Here is a 25,889-nt window from a genome sequence, read left to right as displayed (position 1 = left end):
AATTCTCAGGGCATAATTGAGTTGGTTACAATGGAGTAGAGTTAACAAGAGTTCAAATCTAGGTAAGACCAATACAATACCCTATTTCCTTAGAGTTGAATTCAAAGGCTAATTCATAACTTTCACCTCAACCTTAATACTCTATTCGCATATTAAGTCAATAATGATAATATCAAGAAGTGTACATGATAATATCAAGAAGTGTACGTCTGTAACATTCAAAGGGGTATGTCGAAAGTATAAATGGGATAAGGTCCATATTATCATATCAAAGTTCCACTGGTTTGAACCGACGACTCATCTCGAGCTGATAAATCGGATCTGATTGTTGGATCAATATAAATCTATCCAAATAAAATTCCAACATTTTTAGCCAATGCAATTTAGATTTTATCAAACTCGAGTGAAATAAATAGAAATTTATTGAGAGGCCAACCTCAAAAACAAAAACAGACACGATCGATCCCTTGGATGGTTTAGCAACATTGACAGTTGCGCCAAATTAGGGTACGTACTCTTTCAAAATGTGTCTTTTGGACTTCTTTTTATAACACACATCGCCCTTGGCTTCTATATATCCTTATATAAAATAAAGAGATAGGACTCATCTACTATTATCTACTTTTATTTCGATTTTTATTTCATTTCATTTTCTATTATATATATTCTTTTGGGATTCCATGATGACTTAAACATCATAGGGATCTTATCAGATTACTTCCAGTGAACCCTTCAACATGTGTTATTATCCTCAAGATCGGATAGCCACGTTGTGAGAAGAAAGCGAGAAGAATACTTCGATGTCATCACTCTTTGATTCGAAATAGATTTCTACCGCCGCATAATAGTGGAGAGGTTTTTGGCCAGAACAATATATATTGATGATAAATTAAGATGTAAAGCTCTTTAAAGATTAAGTAAAAAACCGCATTGTTATAATTTTTACCCTTTAATTTTATACTTGAATTTCTATCGCCATGTTTTTCATCCACATGCTTTCATTGCACCACCATGAGTGATATTACAACGGTACTTACATGAGAAAGGGTTAAAATTTTCTTTTCGAAACCAAAGCGATCAATTATATCGTTATCTACATCTTCGATAAATGGTGAAATTTGTCATTCCAACGGTTCCACACGATCGACTCCACGATCATATATGAAGAGATAAATCGAGAAAGTATAGTTGACTACGAAATTATATCATTATCTATAAATTATCCCGTTGACATTAATTCAATAACGTACTACAGTGTTTATAATTGAGGCGAGGTGTCTTAATTTATAACACCTAAATAATTTGTATCCAAGTTAGAATAATAAAATTAATTTTCACTAATAGCATTGTGTAAATTTAAATTCTCAACTTTGAGTAATTTCTTTTTAAAAACCCTGAACTTTACTTACTCTAATCGACCTGGACACTTACCAGCTGAATCTTAACGAAATAAACAAATTTTTTTATTTTAAAAAACAGTGAATACTTAGTGATAACAGGCCATGAACAAATGAAGATAATGCCTTATTTTCAATTGATGTATACTCAGAAAGTTTAAAAGGAATGACATAGATTGGAGTATCAGAGATAAACGACATCAAGAACACTCCAATATCTGCCACTGAAAAACAAACAGCAATAAAACAAATGTGATAGTATCAGTCAGGATTGTTTAATTAGATGACCAAACTAAAACTAATTTGTTATTTAGTTTTTTTTTCACAATTTTTTTACAGTCATAAATAGAACATAATTTCTTTATCCATTTTATTTCATTTTAGGTCAAGTGTTTGTTGTGCAATGAATGAGCAACAGTTAGGTAGCAATTGGTTCCTGTCTTGCTATCAGCAGCAAATTAAATAGAATTTTTTCATAGATTGAATAAATATTGCAGAAATCCTAAAAAGTATATTTAAAATTTAATAAATATTGTGAAATCGAAATTTTCTTTACAAATAAGTAGAAGAGAAAGTTTTATTTTGCCACGTAGTTTACTTTTTAAAATATTATATTTTACATCATTGTTGGTAAAACTGAAATAAAATACCTTCTCTGTCAACACCAACGAAGAGGATATTATACACAATAAGGATAAAAATTATAATTTTATCTTATTTTATTTATTGAATTATTCAATTTTACTACTACCAAATTAGTCTGCGTCAGGGATATTTTTCTTATTATTATTATTTTTAAATTATAAGGATGTAGCGTACTATTCTAAATTATAAAATAATAAAATAAAAGAATAAATAAAATGATGCGGTAAAAATGAAATATTGACATATTTATTTATCGTTATAAAAGCAGTGTCTGTGCCTGACTGGACAAAGTGAGCATGCACAACCTCATCGATCTTGCTCGATCCCAGAGAGAGATGGCGCACGTAGGCATCTTCCTCGGCCGAAAAGTCAACTCCACCTCCTCCTCAGGCGTCCACGTAGACGGCGGAGCTACCACTTCCGCTGCCGGCTGCGGCTCAAACTGCGGCCTCGGGAGGTTGATGAGGAAGCTCAGGAAGCAGAGCAAGAAGCTGTGCGCGGCCACGAAGCCCACCACCTTCCGCTTCCGTTATGATCCCTTGAGCTATTCCAGAAACTTCGATGGCAGTGGGTTCGGGACGGAGATCGACGACGATTCCTTTGAGCGTTTTTACTACTCTTTCTCGTCGAGGTTCGTCGACTGTTCATCCTCCTGCAGGATGCCTGGTTCTGAGCCTGTAAGCAGCAGCAACAAACTCGAGATATGAAGGAGCATAAACAAGATTTTATCTTTTTTAATTTTATTTTTCATCTTTGTTTCCATTTTTTTTTTTTTTTTTTGCTTTACGAGTGGATCAACGATATTCTACGTAAGTTAATTTATCAATGAATTTGGTTTATCATGTTGCTAGTTCTCGAGCTGTTCAGAAGCGTGCTGAATCTTGTTAACTGTTATAAAGCCAAAAGAAATAGTGACGATGTCATTTTTAGAAATATATAAATCAATAATGGTATTTGACCTCCTTATTAGGTTAGGTTGTTAAAGGTGGGGGCGTTTTGAAAATAAGTTAAATATAGGAGGTGTTTTGATAGTTCCAAAAATATAAGGAGGTCAAAATGAAACTAATAGTCAAAGAGTCAATTTGGATTAAATATGTCGGATTGATATGCTCCGTGAAACAATTTAAGCTGATTAAATTAAAATTTTATCAATCAATTTTAAAGTAATTCAAGTGAGTCAACTCGACCTAGTCTAATTTGGGTTGGCCCGCAACCCGCGTGGATTGATCTGCAGGTTGAGAAAATTTATTTTTTCTTTTAAAAATTTAAAATTAAAGGAGAAAATTTAATGAATTAATGAGCTTGATCCGTTTAAACCATAATCAAATTTAAATTTTCAACTTGACTCATTTAAACTACAATCCAAATTTAAAAATTTTAATATTTTTATATTTTTTATTTTTGACAGACTCGTGAGTTGGTCCATCTAACTCGCTATCCATTTTAAATTGAATTGGGTTGAAAATTTTTTAATCTGTTAAAAGGGTTGATAGATTGGTCCGTTTGACAGTCAAATAAGACGCAGCTTTTGAGACCATACAATTTTATGTTTGTTGAATCCGAACGTTGGAATCGGTTTGGGTTCGGACCCACTGTGTCCCTCTCACTTCTTCTTTGGGTACACAATCCGGGTTTAGGAACAAAGAGTGTTTTAGATTTCTCGTCTCTTTCCCAACGCCGGGTCTCCGTTCCCTTTTCTCCCCCTCCCATTTCGACGAGCTCTTGGCCACCACCGAGGGGAGCGCAGCGGAGAAGGTAGCGAGCTGATCGAGCGGCGGCGATATAGAATATTAGTTCGTGTAAGTATCTTCTCCCCTTGCTCCGTAGGCTTTTTCTACTGATCTTTGCACGCGACGGCCGGATCTAGCCGAATCTCGGCGTGTTTCTGGTGTCACGAGATCCGTATCTGCTTTCTATTCTATATGTGACACGAACCGGATCGATCTATTTCGGTCGACTTTCGTGCTAGATGTCTCGCTAGGTCGTGAAATCGGATTTCTCAACCTCCTTTGTCTTCCTCAGATTGTTCCTTGCGTATTCGTATTCTCAATTTATGGTAGAGGGGGAAATGATGCAAGGTGTTTGACCTGTTATGTTTTCTCGATTACAAAAGCCGTATGCTTGGAAGGGAACAATTTGGATATCGTAATCATAGTTGACGGTCTAATTTAGTGCCAATAACATACTTTGCTACTCAACGGTACTATAGTAAACGAATGCTTATTGTCATGTATTCATTTCTTTGATTGTTGCTTGTAAATAAGAACTGCCACTGTCATACATAACTCGGTGAAGGATAAAGAAGTATCTCTTTGAGAAAATTCAATAAAATCCTTAACACTAAGTATTTAAGTTTACTTATAAGAGATGATCGTCACAGTGCCTGAGGTTCATTTGGTCAACAGGGGATCGATGGATGGTCAATTGTGCAATGTTGCAACAGAAGAGGCTGTACCAATGACTCAAAATCTACACTAGGGTTGGAATTGAGTTAAACTATGCTTCCAATTTTCCTACTTTGCTAAATGAGTGAATTGCGCTTTATGGATATTTTCTTTAAATTGTATTATCTTAATTAAAACTTGTTGCCTAACTCTTTTATGTGTTCTTTTGCAGGCTATACATTGGCATGCTATCTGCCTTTATTTTTGTGTGCCATATGAAGTTCTTTGTTTGCCTCTAAAGTTAACATTATAGCTCGTTAGAAGAAGATCAACAGACATGTTCTCATTATTTTATGGACTCTGGAATTATATGTTCAGCAAGACTGAATTTCGGGTTCTGATTCTTGGAGTCGACAAGGCTGGGAAAACTGTAATACTTTTCTACAAACGTTAATCTTCATGAACAAAAAGATGCATTTTCTCCTAACTTTGCTATTAAAGTTTCCCCAGTGCACTCTTGTTCTTTCACTCAGTGAACAACACATTTTCTCTATGTACATATTAAAGATTGCAGTTGAAAGATTACTGTTTGAGTTTGAGAAATGTTATGAAATGTTCCTAAATTTCAGACTTTACTGGAGAAGTTGAAAACATTGTACTCAAACACGGAAGGGCTCCCTCCTGATAGAATAGTTCCAACAGTTGGGCTGAATATTGGTCGAGTTGAGGCTTCAAATGCAAAACTTGTTTTTTGGGATCTTGGAGGTCAGGTGTGTTCTTTGTCTATTAATGTTGAAATAATAATAATAAAATTTACAGCTCATGACGTTATGAACTGGCGCCATGGGTTTGACTATACATGTATATTTAGTCTAGGTTCATGAGCTATTTGACTTGAGAAGTGCAATAAATAATGTATATACAGTCTAAAAAAATGACAATATATACAGTATATAGCATTTTTGATGTCAACTTATTGAATTATGTCCATATATACCATTCTTACTCTTTTTCGAAGTGTATCTATCCATTGGTTCATAGTTTGAGTAAGCATTGCTATCTTATATTTTTAATGTACTTGTTAAGAAGTAAATTGGATAAAGTATTAAGGGATTTTAAATATTTTAGAACACTTATATTCTGCCTATTAAAAATATCCTTCTTCTAATGGATCTATCATTGATTACTTGTGAAGGCACTATGGTATGCTAATTATTTATAGCCCCTCTAGAAGGTTTCTAGAGCTTGTATTGAATTATGAGTTTCTTAGGTTAAAATTTGCTAAAAGTTATATTTATGAGCAATCTACCAAACAGCACACCTAAACTTGAGAATTTCCCAACGAATGCTCTAAGTTTCTTTTTTCCCCAAAGGGTACACATCCCTAAAACACTCCTTAGTCCAACTGCCTGCTTATTCACGGGAGCCATCAAGGTGGTTTAGTCAATAAACTTAAATAAGTCACAAATGCAAAAGTAAGACCATATTTAGAATCACTGTCATCCTAGAAACACGTCTATGCACTTATTTCTATTTTTCATGTGCAATAAGGTCATCAAAGTGGGTTGACTCAGACCACCTACCCATGGAGAGAAAATCACAGCTGGAATTAGTGCCTTTTCAGGAGCATGTACATGCCATAAAATTTGTATTTCATGTACAGAAAGGCCATCAGGGTATTTGGCCTAACCACTTGATTATCTAAAATAAAATAACTGATTTTGACTTTAAAAAATTCAAGTAAATCTCATTCTTAGAATCCAATAGTACTTTATTTGTTCAAAATGGTAATGTTTGGACCCTCTAGAAAATCTAAATCTAAAGGTTTTTTTTCATAATATTAAGGCTTTTTGAAAAATAGAGGTGAGAGAAAGCACCTTTGGGGGGAAAATGAGACTTGGAGTGTACATTGGAAAATTCTTATCATTTGGTGTGCCCTTTGGGAAATTTGTCAATTTTATGATGATATTAAATTAGTAGCTCAAAAAGAGTTATTTGTTACTATCAAGTCATGAGTTGTGAAGCAATGCCCCTGGCTTGAGCTGATTTATTCATTGGCATCATATTAATGCATAATTTGCTTTTTATTCTTGCTTAATATATTTGTTGATTAATTTGCTGTTCTGCTTATCCAAATTAACAGTTTAAAGTAAATGCAATTTTCTTAGCATTCTTCATAATTTGTGGTAGTACTTTGCTAGTCTTTTAATTCACAAATATTTCTTCCACAACCCAATAAAGATGTAGGGATGTCAACAACTCTGTATCATTTGGTTGACGAATTGTACAGTTGATCCTTTTTAGGATCGACAAATGCTATGCATTTGGAAGTAGAATTGCAGGATTATAGTTACACAAATAAGTCAAAGAATCACTGGTAAATTTCAATATAGTCTTCGTCTTAGGTTGTCAATGAGCGAATCAGTTTCTTCTTGGTTAGCAAAATTACTTGTTAGGATTTGAATGTGAATTCCTCTACCTTTTGATCATTAAAGTTTGAGATGAAAGGTTTTGTTATAATTCTGGCAGATTGGTTTACGCACAATCTGGGAGAAATACTACGAGGAGGCACATGCTATAATGTATGTTATTGATGCTGCTTGTCCATCATCATTTGAAGATTCCAAATCAGCATTAGGTAAGTTCACTTGTATTGGTATTATGTATTGAATCTGGTTGTACTTTTTAATCACTTCAGGTCATGCAAAATATCTATCATAAGCTTCTCAGACCATTGAGATATGGTAAAATCTAATACAAACCCTGAATTTCTGAACAGAAAAAGTACTTAGGCATGAAGATTTACGAGGTGCACCACTTCTGATACTAGCAAACAAGCAGGTGGTGGAACTTTGATTTCAATATTTACTTTTGCTTTTTCATATGGATTATGGCTAGCAGTAAGTTCTTTAAATTACTATTCGGTAGCCTTCATGTTTTTGGTAAAATATCTTTGAAATGTTTTTATAACATAAAGTTTGATTGCTGTCACATTTCTTTTGTCCCTATGTATGACCTTTGTCTTTTAGGTGTATTTTTTCTTTTGACAAAGTAAATGTGATGAAGTAAGACACTACTTTCAGATAAACTAGGGATTATGTGGGTTTGGCATAGGTTCAATTCTTGTCTGGATAATATGCAATTTAAGATACAAATATATCACACAACTTGTTGATCATGTTTAAGGATGATACTGACGTAGTACTTTTGCATAACCATATTCTAACTGACCTAATTTTTTATAAAGACAGTTAAGTGTCAAAACTGTGTTCTGGCTCTGCAAATTGAGCTAGTTTCAGTTCATTCCTAAGGTACTGATGATACTCATGATTTAATATTTTGATTCAGATATGGATTACCATTTTCTGTCTTGTGCCTGAATGTAAATTATCATAATTGCCTTGGTCACTTCAGTGATCTTGTTGCCTTATATAATAAGGATTTTGTGACCATTACTATCATCAGGACCTGTCTGGAGCAGTCTCGACTGAGGAAATAGCAAGATATTTGGATCTGAAAGAGTTAAATGAAAAACTATATATGTTTGAAGCTGTATCTGCATTCAATGGGTAAGCTGATTTTCTTTGATTCTCTAATTTTTCATATCTAGCAAATGTGACGCACCTGGTCAGTCCTGGACATTCAATTGGCATATGTTTACCAAGGTTTTGGATAATATGTTTTGGGAGATTAGAGTCCTTATTAAACGATTTATTCTTACTATGAACTTCACTGGATGACCAATTATCTGCTACTCGTTTTCCAAAGAAGAGAGACTTGCACAATATGATTACTTCTGCCTTCTTGCAATAAAGTCTACTTTTTTTTTAGAAATGCATTTAATCATTTGTGGAGCTGCTCTGAACTGTCTTATCTTTGATACTACCTTCATATCTGCAGAATAGGGATTAAATCTGCTATCAACTGGTTAGTGGACGTGATGGAAAGAAGCAAGCGCGCAGATATGCTTAGAGTTCGTGTGGGCATAAATGGGTAGCAATTTCCAACCATGTCGAAGTCTCTGGTATATGATTCATACAAATGGCTTATGATCGTTGCATACTGTTTCTCCTTACAGCATCATTAGGTGGTTGTGAGTCTGATCACTGTTTGTTCTACCATATAGCATGGCATTTGTAAATCTGTTAAACATTTGTATGTCATTGCTATATGTGGAAATATTCTATCCAGAATAGCCAATAAATTAAGGGAAATACATAGAAATGCATTTGGTCTATAGGAATACAAACAGAATTGTGCTCTAGTTCTTTTCTTTCATGGTGCTAATAATTCTACCATGTAGTTTGAGGGGGCCCTTAAGATATTATTCTTTTTGCAAAATGTCACTACATTTATTGTTTTTAAAATGGCTAACAGTCCATCTCTTTGTTGCAAACTACTCATTCTTTATGTTAAAGTGCGTTTCAAAATATTTTTCTGTTGCCAAATCTTTGCTCTTGCATTTAATAAATAAATTTATAATTTTAAATTACTTGCAGTTTGTTAGTTTCACATAGGAATTTTGTTGTACAGGATAAAAGCAATAATTAACCGAGTTCTTGGTAATGATTTTGATTAATTTGATGTTATAATATGAGCATGCATACTATTTATCTACTCTATAGGATAGCGTATGATTTGTCATTGAATGTTATGGCATGTGGAACTTCATTAACTGGATGTATATAATTCTGTGCTAATCCAATTTATACAGTATTGTATTACCAACTCAGTCAAGGCACATGTAGTAATTTAATTGTTTCTTAGCCCTTAGTCTAATGTCAGCATCATAATCTGGTAAGATCAATCATATTCTGTAACTTGTAATAGATATCGTCATGCTTTATTCGCTGTGCCTATCACAATAGATAAGGCTACTACTAGATGATCATTTCAGAAACGGTAAGTTGTTCATAATACTTCTTGTTGATGTTTAACATTATAGTGTCACACCTAATTATTTCTATCCCACAAGGCCACAACGACAAAACAAAGTTCTCAAATCTTTCTAGTGTTGCATTTTTTTTTATTGCAAGGATTTCATTTTCACACCCTCATACTAAAATAACTTCTAGAGATCTTAAATTATCAAATGCCTCTAAACTTTGCAAACTCTTGTTGTACGTTCTACGTCCTATTTGTTAATCCACCTTATTATTTCTGTTAGCCCTAGTATTTGTTCTAATAGTATAAATGACGAAATTTAAATGTAAATTTTGGCTCTCAATATACTATCATTTTGGAAAAATGACAATTTCATTTGCCATGTTATTCTTTCATAAGGTGAAATATCGGTATTGAGAACTAGGGATAAAATTATGAGTTTATAATACATGGACTTATTCAAAGAATATGTATTATCGATTTTAAGATCTTTTATATCCTAGTTTCTACATGCAATATTGATATAATTTTATAATTTTTTTGTTGGGTTGTAAGGGTGTAAACATAATTCTACATCTAAAATACATGGAAAAGATTATGGGTTTAAAAGGATAAAAGATATCTCCATTGGTACGAGGCCTTTTGGGTTGAGTCCAAAAACAAAATTATGAGGGCTTAGGCTCAAAGTGAACAATATCATGTCATTGTGGAGATATTTTGATTCCATCGATTCTAACAAGTGGTATCAGAGCGAGGTCGTTCTTCACCGGATTAATCGTCGGAAGAGTTATGATCCAGATCTAACCATGTGAGTTGAATCTTAAAACAAAGGAAGTGGGTGCTCTCGTGTCTGAATCAAGAGGACCAGACAGGAAGTCCTAGTTGCGGCTAGGCAGGAAGTCCTAGTAAGTCATGTGGATCGAGAGGCAGGAAGTCCTAGTTGCGGCTAGGTAGGAAGTCATAGTAGGTCGGGTGGACCTAGGGGCAAAAAGTCCTAGTAGGTCGGATGGACCAAGGGGTAGAAAGTCCTAGTAGGTCATGTGGATCGAGGGGCAGGAAGTCCTAGTTGCGGCTAGGCAGGAAGTCCTAGTAGGTCGGGTGGACCGAGGGGCAGGAAGTCGTAGTAGGTCATGTGGATCGAGGGCAGGAAGTCCTAGTTGCGGCTAGGTAGGAAGTCATAGTAGGTCGGGTGGACCGAGGGGCAGAAAGTCCTAGTAGGTCAGATGGACCGAGGGGTAGGAAGTCCTAGTAGGTCAGATGGACCGAGGGGTAGGAAGTCCTAGTATGTCATGTGGATCGAGTAGCAGGAAGTTCTAGTTGCGGCTAGGCAGGAAGTCCTAGTACGTCGGATGGACCGAGGGGCAGAAAGTCCTAGTAGGTCGGATGGATCGAGGGGTAGGAAGTCATAGTAGGTCATGTTGATCGAGGAGCAGGAAGTCCTAGTTGCGGTTAGGCAGGAAGTCCTAATAGGTCGGGTGGACCGAGGGATAGAATGTCCTAGTAGGTCGGATGGACCGAGGGGCAGAAAGTCCTAATGGGTCGAGGATTCAGACATCAAATGGAGGCTTTCCGTTTGAGGGAGGTCTGTGGTCCTTTATTTGAAAGGGACCTGTGGTCCTTTAAAAGGATGAAAGATATCTCCATTGGTATGAGACCTTTTGGGTTGAACTCAAGAACAAAATCATGAGAACTTAGGCCCAAAGTGGACAATATCATGCCATTGTGGAGATATTTTGATTCCATCGATTCTAATATTTCCATCTTATAATTTTTCATCTGTCCTCTATATACGTTGTCTTTTTTAAGAAACGATAGTATTTTTATAACTTTATATATTTAATCTTCATCCCCTTTCTTTCTTCCTAAATAAAGGTAACACATGTTACGTTAATGAATCTTCCATCCTTTCCAAATAAGTAGAACATAAATATTTTACTTACTCTTCCTTCCCCTTCCGTTAATAAATCTTTTCTCATCCCATCCAAACAAAGCGTTAGATGGTCATCATCTTCACTTCTCAATTTACTTTGATGGCCAATGAAAACTTTTGTAAAATCGAGTCAACCTTGGAATATCTTAGTGCATCCCAACTAAAAAAAATTATAATTTTTTCAATTGAAATTTTAAAATATTTTACTATTGAAAATTTTTAAAATGTAAATATATATAAAAAAACATGGGCCATTGCGATCATTTAGTTACTCCATTTTAAATTTTATAGTTGTGAATTTAATTCGTCTTCATCGTCTTGCCACTAAGCAAGAGCAAATTAAGTATATAGAGTTAAAAGTGGAGTAAATATATAATATCAAAACATGAATCTAGAGTAGGATTATTTATTAAAAAAATAAATTTTTTTACGATTTAAAAAGCATTTTAATAGTCCTCACAAACTAAAAATATATCGAATATTCTAAAATAATTTATCAAAAATAAGCACATCGACAAGCAAATACTTGCTGGTGCTAGACTATAAGACTATGCCCCCATGCCTAACTCATTTACGTCGCAAACCTAAACTACTTAATTACCACCTCCAATCTTACTAACCCTAATCGACAATAATTTCTATAAGTTAGCACTTATTCTCCCAATTTCTATTTGCTAGCGCATTAATTCTAATAAAATCTATAATATTGATCATTACTGTTAAATTACATTTGTCTCAACTATTTTTTAAAAAAAAAGGCTAATAAAAGTTTTCAAAGTTATCCCCCTTTATTTGTGGGTCCATGGCCACCAAAAGTTGCCTGTGGTTGTATCTACCAGGAGGCCAAACCTTAAGGTTCAACTACAATAATTATGTTAAACAGGAAGAGTAGGGCTGCTGATGGATCTGTACCGCCTCGTCGAGTCTGCGTTCCCACCCAAATAGTCCTTTTCCATGATCTCTACCTCCCTCACTCAGCTTGCCGAATTACCGCCAAAATGACATGTGGAATGGTAAAATACTCAGCGGTAGATTACCTACCCCATTTAACACAGTATGATTAATACAACATGGTATTGGACCGTACAAACCTAGGTGATGGGACTTTTACCTGCTATGGTAATGAGATATTCTTCTTACCTTCTAGGTGGCACCCCCTTTACCGTAGATGGGACGTGGCCCTTGATGATTCCATATAATGATCCCGCTTCTCACGGGCGCAAGTACACACATGCAGACACATCCTATATTCTCCATCTCTTATTTTCTCTGCATCTCCATCCTTCGCCGGAGAGCTAACTTGAGCATCGGAGCGACTGAATCAGGACACCCCTAACCTCCATTCTCACCCTCCTTCTCTTTGCAATCTAACCGGAGCGCTACTGTCTCTCATCAGTTTGTATGTCCTACATGACTCCGTCATCATTAGAGCCAGAAACACTAATGACTCATCCGTAAACAATATCAAGTAGGAACATCCCAGTTTGATAATATCTAAACAAATTAAATTCAAGTCAAACTTGAATCAAGTTCAAATTCATAAAAAAATAAATTAAATTTAAATAAGTTCAAATTCATAACAAAATAAATTAAATTTAAATAATTATTTAAATTTATTTAAATAATTAATTAATTTTAATTTTAATTTTAATTTAATTAACATTTAAAATATAAAAAACACTAGATAATATACTTAACACTAATTTTTTTTTTATTTTAGTAATCCGGTAAAGGGGGACAACTCAGACAACGCAGAGGCTTAACAGTTGGGGAACAAGGGCAGTTTGGTAAAACAAAATATTCCCGTCAGCGCGCGAGCCGATCGGCCAAAGTGGCCTCTCCTTTCCTGGTCATCCTCCTCGGCCGGCCGGTCACGGCCGCGGCCGCCGCAGCGGAGACGGAGCACTGATCCCTCCTCACGCTCTCCTCGTCCATAAATATCTGCCGGCGCCGGCACTCCTCGCTGCAGAATGCTCGATCCCCTCTACAAAGCCAACCGAGAGAAATGCTAAGAGAGATCAAAGATGATATTTTGGGGCATCCATGAAAGAAGGAAGGATTGTTCACTCACTTGTACATGTAGATATCCTTCCCTTGCTGCAGCTTCTCCTGGCACAGGTAGCAATTTTCCAGGAAAGCGCTGCTGCAGAAGGGAGAAGTAGAGGAGTTCTTCACGAGCGAGGTTTTGCATATGATCTTTGTGTAATTTGGCAGGCTATTTTTTGTTTCCAAGAGAATGCTTAATCCGGCCATCTTATTAGTTTATTACTTATGCCAATGCCTCTCTTCTTACTTGAGTGAAGATGAAAGAGTAAGGGTGTTATAGAGAGGAGGCAGTGTGTGATGAACTGCAGGAGCAGATTGAGGGATTGAGGCATTGATGGGGATTGGGGAACAGTAGGATGGGCGGAGTGGTCGATTTTGGTTCTTGGCATAGGGTAGTTGGCTAGTCTTCATTGTGAGAGGAAGTATATCCACTGCCCCTGATCAGACCTGATCAGAGAGAGAGAGAGAGAGAGAGAGAGAGAGAGAGGCCTTCTTCTTTATAGGAATCTTGTTTTCCAAAATGGAAATCGATATCTTGCACCTTACGACAATGAGATTTGGAGGTCACCACAGACTAGGGATTGAAGAACAAGTAATTTTCAAGGATTTTCCTGTTAGCAATTTACTTTTCCAGCATTGCATTGCTTGCATCTCAATCAGAAGCTTCCACTTCTGAAGAACATCTTTCCATAGTTTTAGTTCTGTTCGATCTATCTACATCTAACTTTTTTTCCTGATTACATGTAGCCAGGTTGGATTTTGTTTTTATCCATTGGCTTTGCTCAAAAACCTGGGTCAGTAAACTAAACAGTTCTTTCACCTCACTGTGGATGATGCAACCTCTGAATTGTCCCTTTTGCATTAAAAATTAGTTGATGCAATTAAATAAAGCAAGAAGCGCACTTGTTCAATGCTGAAGGATTGAACTTTCATCAATAATGCAGGTGTTTTTTTCTTTTCTGAAATGATGCCTGCGATTGATTCTGCATTATGAGGCTGGTGCATCAAATGCAGTTTAAGATATTTCTGAATTAAAATCTCAGCGATACCATTTCTGATGTAGACACACGCCTAGATTTTGTGCTACTCCGAATCATTTATGTTTGGCTAAAATCAAAACTAAATCCTGCCATATTATTGCAGTTTTGTTGTCCTAGGAATTTAGGGTCTTGTGTCCAATCAAATAATCCTCTATTAACCAGACGTTAGTTCTTTCCCTTGGTTATTAACTCATTACTCCTGTTATATGATATTTTTTACTTGAATTTCAGAATAAATGCTTTATCTAATGAAACCAATGATCAGAGTTCACTCTTGACACTATTGATGAACACAAAGAATTTACACTATGCTAATCAGTACATGGCCACTATTTAACTAGCTGCAGGTAATTTGCAGGGGTTAAAAGTTGGACAAAAAGTGGAGTTGCAGCAGAAGTGGAATCAAATAGGACTAAAGGATTCTTGCATCAGTGGAACCTAATTTAGCCCTTACTGATCATACTGATCATCTGTCCTGTAAAATGCTCGCTGCTAATGACTTTTTTGTTTGCATCCTTCCTCCATTCTTCTCTCTTTCAAAACAAAGGTACACCTCTTGAGCTTGCTTCAGTATTGCCTATTGTAGTTTTATTCTAAGGACAAAGATGTCATAGTAGAACCTGCTTTTTATTTGGCCTAATTAAATATAGTGCTGTAGCCTCACCTCCATAAAAGAACTGCAATTAATCTGCTGGTAATGTAAGCCAAATATCATAAGGTGAGACGTCCCAACCTAGGCCTTACTTTCCCTCTTTTTATTTGGTAGAACTTCATGCTTTGTTTCCGTTAAGGAGGAAAAAGTGGTACCGAGATTCCTTTAATTATTACAACCCGAGCTGTGGGCATAAAGTTAGAATTAGTAGGTGGACCTTGTTGGTGTGGTCATGGTGCTCTCTGTTTGTTACAGTGCACTTCCATGCACAAGCCATGACCATCTCTCCTCTGCCAGCTCGATGCCTCGATCGATTAGCAAGCAAATCTTCTGTGGAACATGATCTGGCTTTGGAAGATCTGCTGTCTTTGGGGAAGTTATCTGTCATATAGTTGGCCCTATCTCTCCATTTTATAGTTGTATGACTCGGATGGTTGGAGAGACTGTTCAATATGGAGGAATTCGGCTGAACAGTAGAACTTTTTGTCAGATTACAGTAACTGATTACTTTGTATGAATCTAGCCAAGGGGCATGAAACCAATTTTAGTGGAACAAACACATCATGATGAGGAGGATGATGGGAGTAGTTTCTTTGTAGTTCTCCATAGCCCATAGGTAGCAAAAAAAAAAAAAATGGTAGACTTGAATTTCATAAGAACTGTGTCATTTATTAATTCAAACTTTTAGGTTCCGAAGAACCTTACGGTTTAATATGAAGTTAGACTGGAGCTATTCCTGAGTGTCATATTTGGTCTTGATGTGAAGAAGAATTAACAACTTCAAGGCAAAGAGGAAACCAATTATTAGATCACAAGTCTCAGTCTTAATAAATACAAATTGTTAGATGAGAATTGGATCTTTTTCGTAACAACTGGAGCCTTGGGTATTTTGTTGGCTGAAACATATGCATAGTAGTATGTAGATTGCACCTTTAGTATTCATGGTAGAAGATCGATATCTCTGGCCGCGATTGGAATCAGAACTTGGGGACATTCAGGATCTTGCCTGTGTCTGCAGACCAAAACCCCCTTCCCTTTGACCTCTTACAGGGGGTCAAGGCCTCCAGTTAATAAGATACGTTCTTTCATCTCCTAACCAATTTGAGTTAGATTCAAGTCTGTCACAGATATGAAAGGATTTGTCCTCTTACGTTCAGTTCAGATTGGGCATCATTTCAATATTTTATCAGTCATACATAAGAGGCCTAATGAAATCATCCATTAATAATGTCTGTTTGCATTGCCATAGGGCAAATAGCTCATGCCAATAGTTAGTGAAGGAACGAACCTAAAGATACACATTTTCTAGGATTATCTAGTAATTCAGTCAACAAGAAATATTGCACATCTATTAGGAGTTGGAGATATGTCACAGAGAGGACTTAGTTGCTGATTCATTCAAATAAATGTCTTTAAAATATTTCTGATCCCCTTTAAACAATGCCTGATGGTATCTTTCTCGCTTCATTTAGCCCTATGTCCTTGGCAACAAACTCTCATATTCCTTTCGTTACGACAAGTGAACAAGCAACTAGACTCTCCAGTCCCTAGCCCTAGAAACTAAGATGATCCTAGAAGACAACTTTGGGGTGTAGTCCTAGAGAAAATAACTAATGTTGGTTTTTCTTTTAGCTACCATGCCTGTAATGAAAATGCAATTTGTACTTTTCTCTTTGATTTCCAACACCAAACCAACATTAAACTATGCAATAGCTCCCTCCAAATAATTGGAGCACATTACTTGTGTTTTGACTTTGTTGATTCTTAAGATCTTTTGAGAAATTCACGATGTCTAGTATCAGGATGGAATGGATAACATATTTTATCATTTTCGACTCTCTAAAATTCTAGAGCCAAACACTCTGTGTCGTAGCAGAGAACAATAAATTCAACTTTCTCAGCGAAACACGGAGGGTAGTTCAGTACATAAAATTCTTATTAATATGGGATTTTTAAGAATGATTAGGATCATATTGAATCTATTATACTCAATCTTATTTTATATTACACGAGATTATTTTTAAGATTCAAATTCATGATTACTTCTATCCCCAGCAAACTATTACCAAAACATTTGCAAACTAAACTTGCTAAAAGATGATGATTTGGCCACGGGTACTGTCGTCTTGTAAGAAATGATTGTAGAAAAATAAATCTTAAAATTTCATTAATTGGAAACAATCTAACCTTATCAATTTGGTTAAAAACTAAATAATCTTTAAAATAATTTATCCTAATAAAATGTAAAATTTTGTTTTTTTTTGTTTTTTAAAACGAAAGGAAGAAACAAATAGTTCTCTCCATGAGATACATTAGAAAATTTGCAAGTAGTAAAGAGAGTAATTACAGGCCAGAATGATACAGTAAATACTTATAACTTTTTATTTAAATGTTTGAATTGTCAGCGTCTTTAATTTAGGCATTTTTTTAGTGAGTAATAAATTCTATTAACACCATCTGAGCCTAGATTTTTTTTAATCAGCACTAAATATTCAAGTCTTAGGTTCAATTAATCTTGAAAAATATCAATTCGATTTCGAAATTTGTTTTGATATAGTGGAAAAAAAAATTTACACGTGTCAGACTCAAATCAAAAGTCAAATTTAGATGAAGGTCAAAAATCCCGTCTAAGTGGATATCAAGACGATCACTTGATTCTAGAGGATTTGAGTTCCTCGACTCCATCAGCTTGGCCACCTGATTTCAGAAGACTCAGACTCCTCGACTATATCAGGTCAGTCACTCGATTCTAGAGGATTTAGGATCCTCAACTCCATTAGCTCAGTCATCCGATTTCAGAGAACTCAGATTCTTCAATTTCATCATCTCCATCCTTTGCAGGAGCTCATTAATAATTACTATGAATATTCTTAAATATAACATTATACATAAATAGAGGAGCTATCATATGAGTGTCAAAATTGATTCTCTAGATGTTCTCCTATATACATGTGACATTCAACTAGTGGATAAGCATGAAACTACTGTCAGATCTGATTTCTATTATTGTTGACGTGGAAATGTTCTTTACGGCGACTATATAAACCTTAAAAAGGCACGCATCAAGGGTATGCGCAAGAACACTGTCGTCTTCTTCTTCATCCATATTTTTTCCATTACTTTCGTTCTCCTTGAGCTACTGTGCTAACTTGAGTATCAGAGTGAGTCCGTTGAGTCTCCTCGGCATCATTCTAATATCTGTTTGAACGTTGTAGATCTTCCCGTGCCTTCTTCGTTCTCAATCAATCACTCTCTTCGTCGTCAAAGTCTACAACACTGCCTCTTCAGCTATTGTCTACCGTTGGTTCACTAGACTGAGGTTAAATTGATGTTGTCTGTGGGAATTCGCCTGAACTAAGACACTGAGATGGTAGAATCGGAGGAAAATGTTGGAGGCCCTAATTTTGCTAGAGATATGGCCTGTGGCAAGATCATCACCATGCCCGAAAAGATTTTCAAGCATTGGTAAGCAGTGCAATCAAGCAGTGTCCTGAATAATTTCCCCTGGCAAGATCATCACCATGCCCGAGAAGCATTGGTAGATCTCTTTTTGCATGAACTTAACTCCTGAGGTACTCAAGACCTCGGTTCCCCTTCTCCCTAATTGAGTACCCGTTGGTTCGATAGGATCTCTTCCCACTGCCTTCGTTAAATAGTGAAGTAAAGTTATAGCTTCACTTGAGGAGAATTCTGAGAAATCATGGCCGCAGAGACTCCACCACCAAATAAAGGCAAAGACAAAGAATCTCTATCCGACAAAGCCACATCTTTCTCTATCCAAATGTTAAATGATTAATTACTTGGTAACAAGCATCTTGATGATTCGAAGGTCGTTGAACCTCGGTATTTGACACCAACGTCAAATAATAAAAGATAGAGAATAATATTTTTTTTATAATTCTTATTACTACGTCATTGATTTATTTATATAAATTATTCAAATAATAATAAAAAAGATTAAATATGATATATAATTATAATAATTATAATCATAATAATAAATACGATAAATTTAAAAATATTATATTTTAATATCTAATCATGTCAATCTTAATTATAATATAGATATGATGAATCCTGATATTATTATCTATTATTTAGTCTCGCTGTCAGAGGACTTTTTTTATTTAACCATCTAAATCCCTTTTTATTTTTTTATTTTTATTTTTATTTTTTTACCAAAATAAGACGGTTTTTAAAACAATTACTCGATAAATATAAAAAACACTTGAGATGGATAGCGGTTCGTTTCTTGCAAAGTTTGTGGAAGAAAAGCGGAGATGCTGCTATTAAGCCAAGCGCCCAACGGAGGTCTCACCGCCACCGCAAGGCGATGCCCATCTTCTTCTTCTTCTTCCTCATCCTCGTCCTCCAACCTCACCTTCTCCAAGCCCCACCCATCTCTCTTCTCCCATTCCCGCCGCCGCTTCCCTTCCTGGAACCCTAGGAGACCGCCCAGTTTCTACCGCTCCGCACCCGCCGGCCCCATCCCTCGCCCCCTGCATTCTCCCACAGCTTCCATACAGGATGAAGAAGCTGTATCGGTCGGAGACGACGGTGTTCCTCTTGAAGGCGTCATTCAGTTCGATAAGCCAGAGTCTTCCTCGAAGTTGTTGACATGGGGGTGAGTTCTTCAATTCCAGACATTAAACTTTCTGGTTCGATCATCTAGGATGCTGGAGGAATTATTGATGTATTTCTTCTGGTTTACAGGAAGGTAGGTCTTTTGGCGGGCGGGGACCTCCTTTGCCTTCTGGTCTTCTCGGCTGTAGGAAGGTTCAGTCACGGCTTGCCAGTTCTCGATCTTGAGACATGGAGGACAGTGGACCCTTTTGTTGCTGGTTGGATAATTCATCTTCATATGTATTTTTTATTTTTATTTTTGTCTAACTGTGTTTTTTTGCTTTCTCGTGGGTCTGATGTCTATGAATTGATGTTTTTGTAGGGTGGGTTCTGAGCGCCTACTTTCTTGGCGCCTACGGAGACGATGGAAGAGGAGTGAATGGTGTTAATAAAGCAGTTCTAGCAGCAGTCAAGTCGTGGGCGATTGGAATTCCAGTAAGTATTAACCAAGAAATCTTCATTTGAACTATGGAGTTTGTTGAGTATCATGTAGAAATTAGGGGTTATACAATGTTCATATCTGATGTTAAGTTAAGCCAAACTGGGTTATTTAAGAAATGTCTTTCTGCTGTCTGTATGCGTAGTGTGATTAGTTTATGAATAAAGAGTTGGTTAGCTCCAGTGTAATGAGTGACACTAGAGTATACAAGGCTCAACACTATGTCTAACAACTTCCATTTTGAAGTAGCATGTAAAAACCATGAAGGAGAATATGGGTTGACTTGTCTTTGCTCTATGTAAACTCAATATCCTTCATAGTTCAGAGCAATTTTTGAGATTTTGTTTAGGTTTGCCGTGCTAGATGGAGATTGCTTAAAAACGCATATGTTCAGGTGGACTTTGCTATTACATCTAAATCCATTAGAATGTTGATTTCTCTGGGTTTTTTTCCATCTTAAGTGCTATATGCGCCTTTGTTTTTGTCCTTTTTGTTGTAGATTCTTTAGCCTGCTGCAATTTGGTGGAGATAGCAGACATTTTGCAAGATGTTAACTTACTTTATTGAGGATGTATATACCTTTTGTGCATTTGATGTGTTGCACGTTGACATGAATTAGCATCAACACTGTAGTAATGCAATCTGGCTAATGGAATTGTAGTTGTAATACTTAGTGTTGGTTGTGCTTATCTAATCTGTGGGTTCATAATAATTTATCCTATAGGGATTGTAATGTCAACGACGAGACAAATGATACATTATAGAGATAATTATTGAAACTAGGAAAGAAAAATCCTGACCAAATTCACAGGATATCGTGGTTAATATTCTAAAAGGATCTTAATAAGATATCAATTCTTCCTTGTTTTATGAAATTTCTTCCTTGCTTTTCCTAAAGCATCCCTATGTAACAGTTCGTTTAGACCTTTTTTTAAAAACTTTTAATTTTAATGTTAACTGATGTGTTGTAATGGTAGGTAGGAATTGCCATAAGGTCTGGAACTTCTGGTCATATTCCACCAATTGCATTCATTTTGGTAACCATGGGAACAACTGGGATATTGCTGATTGCATGGAGGGCTTTGATTTCCAATCTCCTTTCAGGTAACCAAAGTAAGAAAAATGATGTCTACAAACAGGGAAGCCCATTTGAACTTTTTGAGGTAATAATCTGGTCATACTACCAAATTTTTGTTCTTTGATAAATCAAATTATCTAACAATGGTTTCATTTTTTACCAGAATTATATTAGTGTAAGTAATCTCTTGCTGTTCATAAGTGTATCTTTTATGGAAAAAATTATGATGCATTGGTCAAAACAATGTATTTGTATTTTGTTGTTTTTTTCTTGAAATATCATAATTTGCATGAATGTTACTCTAGCAACTAGTTATAGATGACAAGAAAATATGCAAATTTGTTGCATGATGTCAGATATGGCCACAGTATAATCAGATGATTGAGCTTGAGCACAAGCTTGAATGTGGAATTGGGCCAAAGAAGATTGGAAATGGAGTTTGTAGAAAAGCTCCAGTTGGCTTTGAGCTGAACTCTATTTTCCATTCCTTAGTGGTGTTTGCATGAAACATTGTTTGATATGGATGTCACCTATCATGCTAGAGCTATTTACTAAGGTAGCACCAGATAGTATCATGGTAGGTCATGTTATGTTTTTCTGCTTCTTAGTTATCTTCCTCTTACTAAGATACCATCGTTATACACAGTCAAGACATGGCAAACTCTCATTGGAGGGTACAGGACTCAGTAATTGCCATGTTCTATAATATGGTTAGTAGGTGCTGCGGCTCAATGAATCAGGATGTTGCTTGAGTTTGGTTTTTCTCTAGTATGATTATCTGATTGGGAGGTGAACCTTCAACCTCATTAATAATAGGATGATTGCCTGAACGGTATTATCTTCAAGGTTGGTAGTGATACACTGTTTGGCAATATTAAGATGAACTGTCAAATTCAGCATCTTCCCTCAGACAAATTGAATAAATCATTAAGTTAGCTTATGTAATGCTTGTCGAGTTAGTTACTGGTTAAATCTCCCAAAATTTTCTTCACATCTTTATTCTTCTCCCCTTTAGTTATTTATTTATCAGTTCTGTTTTTTTTAAAAAAAATCCTTTTCTTCATTGCAGCTGCTGACATCATTGGTTCGTAGGTGGTGAAAGAGTTTTTCCATTTGATCTGCTCAGCTCGGTTTCTTTCACCATCTCCTTTTTGCAAATCCTAATGTGTAAACCTGTATATCGATGCAGCATATGATAGCGTGCCAAAACATAAGGTAGTTTTGTTTCTTCCTTAATGTTCTAGTGGCATTTTGACTTTGTTGGTTCCGGATTATATTTACAAGTGCAGATTCTGACATTTTGATTGTGTTGGCTCTGCCGCTCTTGATCATGTTTACAAGTGCAGATTCTTTCAAATAAGCCATAAAATGTGTATTGAATGGATTCTCTGTTAATCCCAAGTCTGAATCTTGTGATAGTTTGGAAGATTATACTGATTTAAGTTATTCCATTTTAAGTTTTTTAGCTATTCATTGCCATCTCGGTTTAAAGCTCAACTCGCGGAAGAAGAAAGAGAGAACAACATGCTCGCCGACATAAAATTGTTTGCAGAACTCATTATGAGCATTTCGACAATTAATGAGACGCTGATATGTATGGATTTGGGGCCAGGTAAAATATGGTATTGTGGAATATTGCAGAAGACATGGACAATAGGAGGAAGGAGAAGTATGTTAAATCTACTAGTGTAAATTAAAGTGAAATCATAAAGGAGTTGGATAATATTTTGATCGATGTCTTATTTACCAAGACTCATCTATTACAAATTATGGATCACGCCTAATGACAGTCTTCATCTCATGTCTCATATATACATATTCCTTTTCTTTTTTAAAAAAATATATACTATTATGTGACTAACTGTGCATTTAATCGGCTTTTGAAATGGCTAAATCAAAGTAAAGAAGCAGACAGAAATCCATCAGACTTATTTATCTGCACAAATGAAAGAGTGAGACGTAAAGAAGCACACAGAAAGATAACAAGTTTATCCTTGTTCATTATGACCTTGCTTGTGACCTTGCACTTGTGACCTCATTGACCCTCCCATGACTTTGTGCGTTACCTATGACCATAATGTCAGGTATTGAACCACATGCAATGAAAGTGGAATTTCGGGTGGTCGATTAATCTGTGGCAGTGGACGATCTCTGTTAAAGGCGTTATAACGGGTGGAAACTATATCTAGCAAAAAAAAAATCAAAGACTTTATTCTATATCTTTTTGAAAGAGAGAAAATTATTATTTGCAAAGTAAATAAGCCTGAGATGAGCGAATGCCCTTCAATCTTAAAACTTAAAGCTTCATGATCAAATTATAATTCTACTGACTTTTTGGGATAAACTATCTGAAGAAGAAAACAAAAAACTGAATCTTATTTTGTTAGGGAATATTTTTACTTACGAGCATGCATGTCATAGGGAAAGGTGAGCATGTGCCTGCTTAAATCAGCGAGTGAGATGATAAAACACCTCAATTTCTGTTCTTGACTCACCAATCGGGATTGGTTTTGGTAGGTACCATTAATTCCTTCCCAACGTCTCCATTCATTCCTGTACTTAAATTCCTACATCATCATCATCATCCACCAATTAATTCACAGATAATAAACCAAAAGTAAAGCGTAGATCTTGGCTCTATATCTGAAGGACCTACCCTTGCTTTCCACAGAAGGCTTCCCAGTGTATAAATTAATAAGGGAGGTAATTAAGTGCATGCAGAGGTGTGGTTGGATAGGGAGGGTGCAAAAGGAGATGCTCTTTTAGGTTCCGTCAGATCAGATGGGTACTAACTACATTGAAGTGACATATTGAGAGCCTTCTTTTGAGGTGGCCCTTTGCCTGCCACCCCAATTACTTCTTTCCTTCCTGAAACCTTCCTCCCATAGCACCAGTACTACTACATTCTCACCTCTTTAATCTACAAATGCCTATTCAGCTTCCCATCTACTTCTCCATTTCCCTTCTTCTTCTTCTTTCTAGTTCTAGGCTTGCTACACTCTCAAAATATGGCTGATCTGGGAAAAGTGGTTGCCATTGTATTACTGATTGTTTTGCAGGTATTTGTGATGGCAATCCATGCAGCTTGTGTGAGAGTGAGCAATGCAGTAGGGTTGTCAACTATGACTAATTTTACTGCTACTACTGCTGGTAGTAATAGTAATAGTAGCAGCAGCCGCAGCAGCAGCATAGAGGAAAAGAGAATGGTCCCAACTGGTTCAAATCACCTTCATAACAGGTAGGTTCATGGTGGGTCTACAGCTGCCTAAATATGGATGAAGAGATTATGAGTGGTGCAATTCATACATCAGCTTTCAGAGTGTTCCTTTTCCTTTTTTGCATCGAGAATAATAGTCAAGGAAAGATCAAGATTGTGCGTGTGTGTTTTTTTTCCCCTTGAATCAGACATGAAAAATTATGAGCAAGTGAGTTTATAAAACACAATTATACTGCATCAACATGAAGCTATTACGTCTCATTATTTCTCTATTAAGATAATTATAATGTGATCATGCATGTTTCATCTTGGATGAAGCTCACTTTGTGCAGCATGTTATGTATGATCCTATTAATGCTTGTTGAGTTCAACAGATACTGTTACTAGAATTAATATGCAAATGCCTCGAGTCTTGAGATAACGTCGTGATTCAGGATGGAATAATTAATGAAGGTGGTCCTTCACGCATATTTCTGTTGCATTCTCTCTCTTCTTTTTTTTTCCTCGGATCATTTGCAGATTATGTTATTTATGGAAAATTTGAGGTTGATAATTAAGCCACTAAATCCTATATGAACTTCATGAAGTTCGAATATCAATATTGTTGATTAATGAAATAAGAAAACTTTTCTTGTAAGCAAGAATGATTACACCATTGAACTTTTCACTGCATGCTGATCGATATGATGAGATTTGGTGCTTTAGTTTTCATGTAAAGTGAATCTCCAATAAGTTAAGATTTAGGAGGTGAGAACATTGTTGATGATGAGCCATTATATCGTAGTTTTATGGAAAGATCAGGACATTAATTGTCTGTGAGATAAGGAACATGCACAAGAGATTATTATGAAGCAGGGAGCAACTTAATTCTCTGCAGCTTTTACTTGGTCCATATTTATGATTGTTTGATTTTTTTTTTAAGAAAAAAATTCAAATGATGAAGTCTATAGCTTTGTAAAAGAAGAGAAGCTTAAACAATACAGTTTGCAAGTGGCCGGAAAATTAAACAATATAGTTTGCAGTTTCCAAAGATTAAATCAAGCAAATTGGTTCTTATCTTACAATTAAATAGCCAAATCCCATTTATACTTGATTAATTACTTTTCTACTTTGCTCCCCTACCTGTTAAACAACAGGCTAAGTTGCCTCTTATATATCTCACAACACTTTATCATCCATATCAGGATGAAAAAACAACCATCAAATATGTATTTGGATGCCTAATTATAGTCTAATTGCCAAATAAATCTTACTTGGGATCATTCAAATTTCATAATGACTATGAATTTCTTATATTAGTAAAAGATTTTAGAGCTTAGGAGATCATACAGAATGTGTTTGAAGATTTTGGAGATCAAAAGAGAAGATTTTCATCTCCTCAAGGGTTTCATTTTGAAGGAGTCTCTGGCGCAACGGTAAACTTATTAATTACTATATATCTAAGATTTGAATTGTGAAAATAACCTCTTATAATGTAGAGTAAGATTGCATACAATAGATCCAATATTCTAATTTTTTTGTGAAACTTCACATTGGCTGGAATTTCATGCTTAA

The 25,889-nt window shown here is 35.8% G+C and overlaps 4 protein-coding genes across 5 annotated transcripts; 3 read left to right on the top strand and 1 right to left on the bottom strand.

Moving 5' to 3' along the window:
• The first annotated feature begins 2,338 nt into the window (after positions 1-2,338).
• LOC141821241 (uncharacterized) lies at positions 2,339-2,749 on the top strand. Its single transcript, XM_074708648.1, has one exon. The coding sequence runs from the start codon at positions 2,339-2,341 to the stop codon at positions 2,747-2,749; it is 411 nt and encodes a 136-aa protein (XP_074564749.1).
• A 982-nt stretch (positions 2,750-3,731) lies between these two features.
• On the top strand, positions 3,732-8,822 carry LOC141839625 (uncharacterized). Of its 2 annotated transcripts, XM_074727428.1 has the most exons (8): positions 3,732-3,841; positions 4,448-4,521; positions 4,659-4,856; positions 5,056-5,196; positions 6,956-7,064; positions 7,206-7,267; positions 7,892-7,995; positions 8,327-8,822. In XM_074727428.1, the coding sequence occupies exons 3-8, from the start codon at positions 4,764-4,766 to the stop codon at positions 8,421-8,423; spliced, it is 606 nt and encodes a 201-aa protein (XP_074583529.1). In that variant the 5' UTR covers positions 3,732-3,841; positions 4,448-4,521; positions 4,659-4,763; the 3' UTR covers positions 8,424-8,822. The 2 variants fall into 2 exon arrangements, with proteins under 2 accessions (XP_074583529.1, XP_074583521.1); XM_074727420.1 differs by lacking the exon at positions 4,448-4,521 and having other exon boundaries at positions 3,733-3,841.
• A 4,111-nt stretch (positions 8,823-12,933) lies between these two features.
• On the bottom strand, positions 12,934-13,723 carry LOC141812925 (FCS-Like Zinc finger 15-like). The gene is made up of 2 exons (XM_074700878.1): positions 13,312-13,723; positions 12,934-13,224 (listed from the first exon to the last, which is right to left on the bottom strand). The coding sequence occupies exons 1-2, from the start codon at positions 13,491-13,493 to the stop codon at positions 13,047-13,049; spliced, it is 360 nt and encodes a 119-aa protein (XP_074556979.1). The 5' UTR covers positions 13,494-13,723; the 3' UTR covers positions 12,934-13,046.
• Positions 13,724-19,239: 5,516 nt separating this feature from the next.
• Positions 19,240-22,416, top strand: LOC141842383 (uncharacterized). The gene is made up of 5 exons (XM_074730596.1): positions 19,240-19,602; positions 19,692-19,819; positions 19,924-20,036; positions 21,018-21,203; positions 22,188-22,416. Exons 1-5 carry the CDS (start codon positions 19,259-19,261, stop codon positions 22,215-22,217), a joined length of 801 nt encoding a protein of 266 aa, XP_074586697.1. The 5' UTR covers positions 19,240-19,258; the 3' UTR covers positions 22,218-22,416.
• Positions 22,417-25,889: the final 3,473 nt, after the last annotated feature.

The sequence above is a fragment of the Curcuma longa genome, chromosome 1, assembly GCF_044706935.1.
Source record: "Curcuma longa cultivar G26 ecotype Majalengka, Jawa Barat chromosome 1, ITB_CL_G26_1.1, whole genome shotgun sequence".
Classification (NCBI taxonomy): Eukaryota; Viridiplantae; Streptophyta; class Magnoliopsida; order Zingiberales; family Zingiberaceae; genus Curcuma; species Curcuma longa.
This window is presented reverse-complemented; position numbering and strand designations above follow the sequence as displayed.

Bases quoted from the DNA above. Each gene is read 5' to 3' on its own strand.
- LOC141812925 (XM_074700878.1), bottom strand. From the start codon at position 13,493: ATGGCCGGATTAAGCATTCTCTTGGAAACAAAAAATAGCCTGCCAAAT. The intron at 13,225-13,311 runs GTGAGTGAACAA...TTGGCTTTGTAG, and splicing joins AAGGATATCTACATGTACAA to AGGGGATCGAGCATTCTGCA.
- LOC141842383 (XM_074730596.1), top strand. From the start codon at position 19,259: ATGCTGCTATTAAGCCAAGCGCCCAACGGAGGTCTCACCGCCACCGCA. The intron at 19,603-19,691 runs GTGAGTTCTTCA...TCTGGTTTACAG, and splicing joins TCGAAGTTGTTGACATGGGG to GAAGGTAGGTCTTTTGGCGG. The intron at 20,037-21,017 runs GTAAGTATTAAC...TTGTAATGGTAG, and splicing joins CGTGGGCGATTGGAATTCCA to GTAGGAATTGCCATAAGGTC.
- LOC141821241 (XM_074708648.1), top strand. From the start codon at position 2,339: ATGCACAACCTCATCGATCTTGCTCGATCCCAGAGAGAGATGGCGCAC.
- LOC141839625 (XM_074727428.1), top strand. From the start codon at position 4,764: ATGTTCTCATTATTTTATGGACTCTGGAATTATATGTTCAGCAAGACT. The intron at 5,197-6,955 runs GTGTGTTCTTTG...TAATTCTGGCAG, and splicing joins TTTGGGATCTTGGAGGTCAG to ATTGGTTTACGCACAATCTG. The intron at 7,268-7,891 runs GTGGTGGAACTT...TACTATCATCAG, and splicing joins TGATACTAGCAAACAAGCAG to GACCTGTCTGGAGCAGTCTC.